Below are 11,342 nucleotides of genomic sequence, written 5' to 3' on the forward strand. Positions count from 1 at the left end.
GGCAAACCCGTTTCAAAAAAAAAAAAAAAGAAAAAAAATATTATAAATTCTTTATCCGACATTTCTGTGAGTTCTATTATACTTTCTGTGGAAGAAGAGGAGTTATTCTTTTTTGAGGGGAGAAAGTATTTTCTTCATTTCTCATATTTCTTGTACCTCTGCAGTGATTTCTAGTCATCTGCTGGGATATTTGTTTCTTCCTAATTTCTAGAATTTCACTCTGAGCAATCAGACACATGCAGGAGGAGGTAACCTGCAAATCTTTGCTGTTGCATTTTTTTCCCTTTGTGCCAGAGATTCAGTGGAAATTGAGGAATATGTTGACCCTAATAGTATTCGGATGATTGACTGAATTTCACTTTGACCTGTCAAGACATTCAGTGCATGGAGGCTGAGCAGCAAAGTGATGAGGTAAAGGAAAAGGATAAGAAAACACAGGAAGAGACAGAGAAAAAATATTACTTATTTTAAAAAACAAAAAATGAAACCAGACAGCACTAATTACCAGCTCCCATGTAGAATAGTCTTCTTCTGAAGGCCTGCCCTTTTTGCCTCTCCTAAATGGGAGGGAGGAAAGGGGATTATTAACAAGATAAAGGAGGATTTCAGAGCCAAGAAAATACATTATGTGAACAAATTTAAAAAATAGAAAAATTTTAAAGAATGAAAAGACAGAAAGAGACAGAGAGAAACAGAGAAAAGGATAACGGAGGCTCTACCATGATGACTTTTCAGTGAAAATCTTTATTTTTCTTATTCCCTGAAAGCATTAGATCTCAGCACTCATGGAGGACTCAGTCTTCTGAAGTCCTGCCCTTTTTGACTCTTTTAAATGAAGAAGAAAGAGGATTATTAGCAAGATAAAGGAGGATTTGAAAGCCAAGAAAATACTTTACCTGAAAAAATTTTATAAAAAGAAAAATTTTAAAAATGAAAAGACAGAGATAAAGAGACAGAGAAAGACAGAGAAAATGATAAAGAGGGCTCTACCAGGGTGATTTCTCAGTAGAAAATATTCATTTCTCGCTCCTTGAGAGCATTAGATCTCTGGTCTCATGGAGGACTCAGTCTTCTGAAGGCCTGCCCCTTTTGTCTCTCCAGAGTGATTTCTTTCTTTTCTCTTTTTTTTGTATAGGTTTTTGCTATAGGGTACGTGCACTCACCAGACAGACAGACAGAGACAGAGAGATAGAAAGCAAGAAATCACCCCCCAGGGGGGATGGCCATGCTGCAATCCCTTCTCCTCCATTCTCCTCTTGGGATCTTGGGCATGCACGCACACGTTCCCAGTGTGAGTTTAAGCCACTGGGTCCAGGACTCGAACCGCGGTCGACTACCTGGGAATCCAGTGACATAGCCATTACGCTAAATTTGAAAGCCAAGAAAATACTTTACCTGAAAAAATTTTATAAAAAGAAAAATTTTAAAAATGAAAAGACAGAGATAAAGAGACAGAGAAAGACAGAGAAAATGATAAAGAGGGCTCTACCAGGGTGATTTCTCAGTAGAAAATATTCATTTCTCGCTCCTTGAGAGCATTAGATCTCTGGTCTCATGGAGGACTCAGTCTTCTGAAGGCCTGCCCCTTTTGTCTCTCCAGAGTGATTTCTTTCTTTTCTCTTTTTTTTGTATAGGTTTTTGCTATAGGGTACGTGCACTCACCAGACAGACAGACAGAGACAGAGAGATAGAAAGCAAGAAATCACCCCCCAGGGGGGATGGCCATGCTGCAATCCCTTCTCCTCCATTCTCCTCTTGGGATCTTGGGCACACACACACACGTGCCCAACATGAGTTCTATGCCACCAGGTCTGGGATGTGAACCGTGGTCAACTACATAGGAGTCCAGTGACATAGCCATTACGCTAACTGCTGGTCCCTCTAGGGTGATTTCTCAGAAGAAAATCTTCATTTCTCTTATTCCCTGAAAGCACTAGGTCTCAGCTCCAATGGAGTGCTCAATCTTCTTCTTCTTTGATATAGGTTAGAAACCTCTGATTTAGAAAGAAACTATTTAAAGAAACCTTAGTCACCTTAAGGGTTTCCTTAGGCTTTTAGGTGAGATTTTCAGATGTGTAAGGGGAGCCATTGGGTTCTAGGGCCCCATATCAATCCTCAATTTCAAAGGCCAGCATGGACTCAGAAGTTCTGAGCTCCCTTCAGAGCTCAGGAAATTCTTATCTCTAGTGACCAACTCCACATATGGGACAAAGCCCCAGTGGGAAAACATGAGGATGCCAGTTATGGGCATTGTCCAGTGCCCAGGCTGCCCGTAATGGAAAGAGAGCTTCTTTCGAGGCAGAGGCTCTGATCTGGGCTGTTTCCAGATACTGCCCTTTGAGAAAGTTTTCAGCCTTCAGGATTACCACAGGTGACTCTTAGGTACTTTTTAAGTGAAAATTAAATAAGGTTAAAGTGAATTGCCAGTTTGTCACACTTTTCTGAGTTATCTGAGAACTTCTTTAGATCTGTTCTGATCTGGGAGAGATCTCTTTTTTTATTTCAAGTTCATTTATACATTTGATCATATTATTTGGCTTCAAAGTGAATATTCCAACATGTATACATTTCTTCCCAGTCCAGTTGATAATACTATAAAGTTACCTTCAACAGATAATACCTTATTTCTTTGTCCCATTAATGCTTTGCCTCTCTATTTTTCTTCTAAATGTCCTTCCTCAGACTCTATTCCTTCACCCACCCTCTTCTCACACTATATATGGTATTCACAGCCATTTACTGTGTTTCTATATCCTTTACTCATTCAGTTTCAGTCATAGAATGTGGACACTTGGTATATATTAAGTGGGGACATACAATGTCTCTCCTTCAAAGCCTGGCTTGCTTCACTCAGCAGTAAATCTTCCATATTCATTCACTTTCTGTCAACAGCCAGTCTTGTGTGTGTTTTTTTAATTTGTTTTTCTTTTTTAAATGGCTGAGTAGTATTCCATAGAGTATATGTGCCACAGTCTTTTAATCCATTTATCTGTTCATTGGCATTTGGGGGAGAGATCTTACACTGAGAAGTGAACCTAAGTTCCAATAGATCTTGCAAGGAGCAGCTGAGTATCACCAGGAAGACAGAGCCCAATTTACAGCTTTCACAGGAAATCTTCCTTATTGACTATATAAAAACTCTGTGGAGTTTAAACTCAATTTAAACTTATAATAACTCTTGTTTTATGGCTAAGCCTTCTGAGCATCTAACTTGTATTGAGGTGAGGCCTAGATCAGTCTAAGTTGCTGAGGATATAGCCAAAGGGAGAATTCAAATGGGAAGAAATTTAACTGAAGAGAAAACAGAAGGCACATATGAATGCAGGGAGAGAGAAGGCAGCCAGGGGCTCTGGCCTTAACTAGTCCCACCCTGTGCCTTGAGACCTCTACTCTTCTAAGTTTTTCCTTAGCTTTTTGTCCCTGATACAAAGACCCTTTTTTTGTGCTAACTGCTCATGGTTATCTTTTCCTCCCCCACCTTAGGAAATATGGTATTTCCCAGGGGAGTTATTAAACTTGTAAACTTAAATGTATTAATAGAATTGCATGCATGCATTTTAACCAGAATTTTTTTTTAGTTTTTAGCAACCCTGAATTTTAGCATATATCAGTAGCTATGAACTGTTGTTTGTATACAAACAGCAAAACTTGTTTAACAAATTTTTCAATACAGAATCAAACAATCTTTTTTTTTTTGAGAGGTTTTTTTTTGATATAGGGTGCGTGCGCTCGCCAGACAGACAGAGAGAGACATAGAGACAGAAAGCGAGAAATCACCCTCGGAGGGGGGTGGTGACGGCGCAATCCCTTCTCCTCCATTCTCCTCTCAGGATCTTGGGCACTCACGCACACATGCCCGGCGTGAGTTTTAAGCCACCAGGTCTGGGACGTGAACCGCAGTCGACTACATGGGAGTCCAGTGACATAGCCATTACGCTAACTGCTGGTTCCCCAGAATCAAACAATCTTAATAGACCAACCCAATCTCTTTCTTTCTTATAAAATCTAAACAACTAACTATAGGAATAATCAAAGCATGTTAACTTAATGAGAATTGTAAGGAATTCTTAGGAAGAATCAGGCAGCAGTGCTCTCCATGGGTCCATGCTTAACATTAGATTCATATCCTTTATACCAATTTTACTTCTTTAATTCAGGTGTATTGCATCACTTTACTTATTAAGTAAATTGTTACAGGTTATTTGACTTGAATCTAAACTACAGATCTTAACAATTTACTTTGATCTCAGACAGTGGGCCTGGAAGTACTATACAGTTAAACAATTTGGTATTGGCTGCTTAGTTAGCAGAAACCTTTACTTATAGTAGTACATCCTCTTTCCATCCTCTTTGTAATTTCCTTAGAGATATAACATGCCAAGACCACAGGCACTGGTCTTTCCTGGGGCTACTTTTACACCACACTCTCCAGAAAACCCTTTTTTGAAGTTTTTTTAATCATACAGACAAGGACAGTAGGTTTCACCTTGCCCCTGCCCATATTGTCACCTATCAGAATTTTTCGCCAATTTCCTTCCCCGAGACAGAACCATTTGTTACTTGGAATTAGTTACTAAGTCAAAATGTTGACTATTTTTACTAGTTTAAATAAGCATTTCATACATTTCTAAAACAGAAAAAAAAATGTGCTATGGAAAAATTAATTAGGACAAATATTTTAAAATATTACTCATTTTGATCTTTCTCTCTCTTTTCACAGTGACTGTTTTGAGCCCAGCAGAAAAAGGTAAGAGAATGCTATAAATTGTCTTGGTCAAGAATGTATCCTTCCTTCCCCCTAACAGTAAATTACATAAGTTTATAAACTAAGCAACTTTTCCAGGAATATATTTAGGTGAGTGGAAAATTTAGGATGATGGTTTTTAGGAAGCTTACCCAGCAATAAAACAGAACATGTTTTCAGTGACACTTTTGACTATAGGACAGGGATTGGAAATTGCCAGGTCTTAAAGCAGAGATGTGCATAGATAATCACTCTGTGTCCAGAGTGACCCTTAGCTCTCTCTTGGCTTATAAGTGTTGCCCTAGTACCTTACCTTTTTACCCAATCCATCCTCTCTTCAAGACATAAAATAGGGGCCCCACACAGGGCTATAAGGACTCATTCCTTCCCTAGTGTCAGTATATTTACCATGCTTTTCTCCTCTTGTCACCACTTTCTTGACCTGCAATTTATACTACCTTTCTAAAGAGATTGAAGTACATTCTATTTTTTAAAAAAACGTAAGCTGGGGACCAGCGGATGACATAATGTTTACATCACTGGACTCCCACGTATACGACTGGTTCAAATCCCAGACCCATCTTTAACTCACACTGGGCGAGTGTGTGTGTGTGTGTGTGTGTGTGTGTGTGTGTGCCAAAAATCCTGAGAGAATTGAGAAGAAGGGATGGCAGCGAGGTCAACCCCCCTGGGGGAGTGGTGATTTCTTGCTTTCTGTCTCTCTGTCTCTCCAGTGAGCATGTGTACCCTATAGCAAAAATACTTCTCTCTCTCAAGAAAAAAGTAAGCTAAGTCTTAGCTTTTAGCTTTACCTTATTTTATCATTAGTAACCATGAGTATTTATGTAGCCACTTTATATAGCTACTTTCAATTCTTACTTTATAGGAATTAATTTTTATAATTTATTAACCTACCTAGAGGCATTGGCTATAAAGGCAACAGAGCAGAGTGGAAGGGAGACAATAGACCACAGTCATTAAAAGTGTAGGTCCTGGAGCTGGACTGTCTGAATTCAAATCTTGGCTCTACTACTTTGTAGTAAATTATTTTACCTTCTTATGCACATATTAATAATAATGCTTATTTCATAGAGTTGTCATAAATATGTAATGAGTTAATGCATGTGAAGCACAGTAGTGAACAAAGGACATACTGATGATGTTTGCTACAATTATAGTGTTGGTGCAAGTCTTGAGTTGCCTCTTGTTCTTATGTATGGTTCTTCAAGTCAGAGATCTTCTGTATACAAATACTAAATAATTATAAATAAATATTTTCCACAGTAAACTTTCAAGACAAATTGGGAGGGCTATTAGATGATGCACTACTATAAAAATAATGACAATAATAATCTCATTAGTACTGTAAACTGAAACTTACTGTGCTTGATAAGTCTGCTAAGTAGTGTATACACATTACATTCTTCAATATTTGCATCAACATGATGATGTGCATACTCTTATATTCATTTTATACACAAGGAAACTGAAATTTAGAGAGGTTAAGCAACTTATCCCAGATCATGTAGCTAGTAAATAGTAGGATTCAAATTCAGAGCTGTCTGACCTCAAAGCCCATACTCTTAAGGAAACCTACATTTGTATTTTGTTTTTCAGTCTACAACTCCTAGGTTTGCTTTGCTGAGCTCCTTTCTTGGAGACTTGATACTCAATTACTCTTTTTTTTTTCTAGTGACCAAAGTACCACATCATCAATGTGTGTGTGTGTGTGTGTGTGTGTGTGTGTGTGTGTGTGTTTTATCAGTGAGTTCAACTACACTACATTTGTAAAGTCAACTCAGTTCAAAGTTATCCTGGTAGCAACAATCCAGTTACTAAGATCTGAGTTCTCTAGAATATTTATGTTACAATATGAAGTCTCTTCAAACATTATGATTCCAAGATTCCAAATCACTTTTCTTCTCGGAAATCATAAATTTATTGACACAATAAAGATATTTGATTTTGCTTCTTCATTCTGCAGAGTGCATAATGGGACACAGCACAGGATTTAGGAGAACGATGATCTGGGTTGGAGTTCCAGTTCTATCATTTACTAGTTCTATGACCTTGGGCACCTTTGGAAAGTGATGTTACTTCTCCAAACCTTAATTTCTATAAAATAAGGCTAGTTTACTAGCATCTGATAGATTTATCATAAGCTAAAGTAAAAAGATGCTTTGTAAATATTAAATATTAACAATCTCATTTGTTCCTCCTTTCATGTAAGGATTTTCAAAGATAGTGGAATCCATAAGCTAAAATAGAATTCAATTATAACCAAAATGTCCAAAGTTCTGCTAAAAAACTTCTGAACACTAGAGCAGGTTACTGAGGGATTCTATAAAAGTCACTTTTCAGAAAGTATTGGCCACTATCTGGCATAAATCAGTGAGCCTTGTCTAGAAATAGACGAATAGGATAATGACTATCTGAAATCTCTTCTAGTCCTGTGAATCTGTGACATGTTTCATACTGTGCTGCACTGTTAAAATCAAATACAAGATGGCTGATAGTAGAAATATTCTTTGCCATAGGCAAATATATATATGTATATATATATATATATATTAATATGATATATAAATACTCTCAAATCATATAATCTTTCATTCAGTCACCAAAACTTAAGAAACCCATTGTTACACATACTACAAAAGGGTTCCCATTTCTTGTCTACCTACTAGTACCTGTACTGGGTTGAAGATGATTTCTCCATGGTGACCCCTGGGAAGATATGTCCACATCCTAACTCCTGAAACCTATGACTATGAACTTATTTGGAAACAAGGTCTCTATGGATGTAATTTAGTTAGTGATCTTAAAACCACATCCCCTTGGGAGGTGCTTTCTTGCTCGCGCATGCTCTCTCACTCTCTCTTTTGCATGTGAGCATGAAAGCACATGTGCCCTTTACCAATAAGAAAAAAGAAAAGACAGGGAGAAAGAGGAAAATGCTGTGTGAAGACAGCAACAAAGACTGGGGGTAATGCAGCCACAAGCCAAGAGGGCCCATCAAACCACAAGATTCTGGGAGATATGTGACCAGCAGTTAGTGTAATGGCTATGTCGCTGGACTCCCATGAAGTCCATTGCAATTTGCGTCCCGGACCCGGTGGCTTAAAACTCATGCCGGGCATGTGTGTGTGCGTGCCCAAGATCCCAAGAGGAGAATGGAGGAGAAGGGATTGCGGTGTGGCCATCCCCCCTGGGGGGTGATTTCTCACTTTCTGCCTCTCTGTCTCTCTCTCTATGTCTGGTGAGCACATGCACTTTATAGCAAAAATCTATCAAAAAAAAAAGGAAAATAAAAAGGAAACAAAGGAAAGATTTGGGACAGTCAAAGAAGGAATCTCCACTGGAGCCTTCAGAAGAAACATGGCTCTGTTGACACCTTAATTTCAGACTTCTAGCCTCCAGAATTTTGAGAGAGTAAATTTCTGTTGTTTTAAGATATCAGCCTGTGGCAGTTTGTTACAGCAGCCCTTTAAAAGAAATGTGGTTTATTCCTCATTCCTTTCAGTATACTCCTTCAGAGATCAAAAATACCATGTTTATAATCAAACAAAAAGAGTGTTTCTCCAAAATCCATGACCACTTGGAACTTGTCATTGTGACCCTATTTAGAAACAGGGTCTTTTCATATGTAATCAAGTTAAGACGAGGTCATGCAGTGTTAGTGTGTGCCTTAATTTGGTAACTGGTGTTCCTATAAGAAGAAAAACTTGGATATACAGGTACACACAGAAAGAAGATGTCCATGTAAAGACAGAGGCAGAGACTGGAGTTATGCTTCCACAAACCAAGGAACACTAAGAATTGTCAGCAGCCTCCAGAAGCTAGGAAAAGGCAAGGATGATCCTCCTCTGGAGCCTTCAACAAGAGTATGGCCCTGCCTACCCCTTGATTTCAGACTTTCAGCCTCCAGAACTGTGATATAATAGGTTTCTGTTATTTTAAATAACCCAGTTTGTGGTATGGTGCCATAGCCTGCATGTCAAGATATGATCCTGAGTAGGAGCGCCGGTGGATTTGGAAAAAAAGACAAAGACACACAAGTAGAGAAAAGCAGGGATTGGGTGGTCTGGGTGTCTCTGATGGAGATAGCCTCAGTACTCAGCCATTTCCAGGTTTATTTTTATATAGGGCAAAAAGGAATAGGCAGCAGAATGCAAAGCCAGGCGTTTTGCTGTTATCAACTGAAACTATGGAACATCTTGTTTCTTGCAGTTCTGAGCTAGGCTCTTGTCTCCCCTGGCCCACTCTGGTTGATACACAGTCTCTCTACCTCTCCTGACCATGCAGCACAGGCACAAATTGTAGGAAACTGTGCCTTTGCTCATCTTTAAAGGTTATCATTGTTCTGCCCAGATCCAGCCACTCCCTACAGTATGGGTTGAGTATCCCTTATCCAAAGTGCTTTGGATTTTGGAATATTTGCATATACATAACAAGATGTCTTTGGGATGAGACTCAAGTCTAAACATGAAACTTACTCATGTTTATGTGCTTTATACACATAGCCTGAAGGTGATGTTGTACCATGTTTTTGTATTTCTGTATTTTGACTGGGATATATCATATGAGGTCAGGTATGGAATTTTTCCACTTGTGGCATCATGCTGGCACCCAGAAAGTTTCTGACTTTGGAGAATGTTGGATTTCATATAAGGGATGCTCAATCTATAGATTGTTACTGCAGCCCTAGGAAACGAATACAGTTTGTGATAAATTTCAATCTGTAATGTACTGGTAAGAACACTGTAACACTAGCAAACAAGCAAAGACTTTGGTGTCAGACCTACCTGAAGATCAAGTCTTTGTTACTTACCACATAATACAATGCTGGGGAATTTAACCTCTCTAAGCTTCAATTTCTTACTCTGTAAAATGGAGACAATACCTCCCTTTCATGGTTATTTTGTGTACTAATGAGATGATATATGTATGTCTCTTGGCATAGTGTCTAGTCCATGACAAATACAAAATAAACAGCAGTGAATACTATTGTAATTATTAATTGGTATTGGTATTGCTATTAATATTGGAGGGGACCTGAAAGATCTTTCTTCTAAGCAGCATAACATATTTCAAGATTATAATTTCTTTTGTCTCCTTTTATGAATAGCTTGTCAAAATTTGTGTACTTAAATTTTCCAGGTAAAACAATTGAGATCCAAAATATATTGACTTGGTCATGCTGATTCTATTATTTTTAAAGAGTTTTATAAAAATAATTTTTGCTATTGTTTATTTATTTTTATTTATTTCATGAGAGAAAGAGAGACAGACAGGCAGAGACAGGCAACCCCAACAGGGCCTTCCTGCCACTATCCACCTCCGGTTTCAGTTGGTATGACTAGGGAGGTCTCAGGACCTTTCCAATGTGAGTCCAATTGCAGTACCACTGTGCCTCCACCTGGCCCCAGTCATGCTGATTCTAATCCACGAAAAGAACTAAAGCCCAGATTTTCTGAACCACAGTCTGGAATATTATATATTAGGTCAGCTTTGTCACTTAAAGATTCAGAAATTCTCTCTTTTTTCCCTCAGGTTTTTGCCTTGTGACCCATGTGCTCATTGGAGAGACAGTGAGAAATAGTGAGAGGGAAAGTGAGAAATCATCCTCCCAGAGGAGATGGCAATGCTACAATTCATTTTCTTCGATTCTCCTGAGATTTTGTCATTCATGCACATGCACCCAGAGTGATTTTCAAGCTACCAGGTCCAGGACTCAAACCATGGATGGCCATGTGAGAGCCCAGTGTCATAACCATTATGCCACCTGCTGACTGCAGAATTTTTTTTCTTTTTTAATAGTCTAAAACCATATTTTATTTTATTATTTTAAATGTTTATCTTTTTATTTCTATTTCTTTTATACATTCAGTCATGTTACTTAGCTTACAAAGTGAATATTCCAACATGTGTACAATTTTTAAGACATGAATCCCTATCTTCCTCCATAGATGATGCTAAAAATATGACAATAATGTATTTATTTCCTTACATACATGTTTTGCATAAGCGATTTCATTCAGCATTATACTATGCATATTTTAAAGATGTTGAATGGGAAATAATCCCTCCTCTACCCCTGAAGTGAGGGTATCTGGTATGAGCTTGAGTTTAGGAATTTAATAGAATCTAAGGATAATGTGAGTCTAAAAAATGAATTTAGGAGTAAGATGGACCTTAGGCACAGTCTAGCAGACAAGTCACATATACTCATAAGTAATGCATTGACAACAGCTGCTCATCTTCAAAAAAGACCATTAATCATTTTAAAGAAAAGTTCACTGCGTTCTCTGAGAATTCAGTTTCACTTTGAATGGTTTACATACTAAATTCTTTTATTTCTCTCTTAAAGTTTAATGGTTTTAATTATTTACTTTTTCAGATGTAAATATAATTCCTAAATAAGAGAACAGTTATGGAATGACTTGTGTTCCCTCAAAATTTTTATGTTGATGTTCTAATCCTCAATACCTCAGAATGTGACTATATTTGGAGAATGGACCTGTAAAAAGGTAATTAAGTTCAGGACCAGCAGATGGTGTAATGGCTAACATTCTGGGCTCTCACATAATCAACTGTG

The 11,342-nt window shown here is 38.0% G+C and overlaps 1 protein-coding gene across 1 annotated transcript in view; it reads left to right on the plus strand.

The window, feature by feature from the left end:
- LOC102489419 (palmitoyltransferase ZDHHC15-like) overlaps positions 1–11,342 on the plus strand; it is a gene marked incomplete at its 3' end in the record, with an annotated part of 89,916 nt that overhangs the window by 21,452 nt on the left and 57,122 nt on the right. Inside the window, 1 exon segment of the mRNA XM_027776190.1 lies at positions 4,721–4,747. Coding sequence (XP_027631991.1) covers positions 4,721–4,747 — 27 coding nt within the window.

This window comes from Tupaia chinensis, unplaced genomic scaffold (genome assembly GCF_000334495.1).
Source record: "Tupaia chinensis unplaced genomic scaffold, TupChi_1.0 Scaffold000640_1, whole genome shotgun sequence".
NCBI lineage: Eukaryota > Metazoa > Chordata > Mammalia > Scandentia > Tupaiidae > Tupaia > Tupaia belangeri.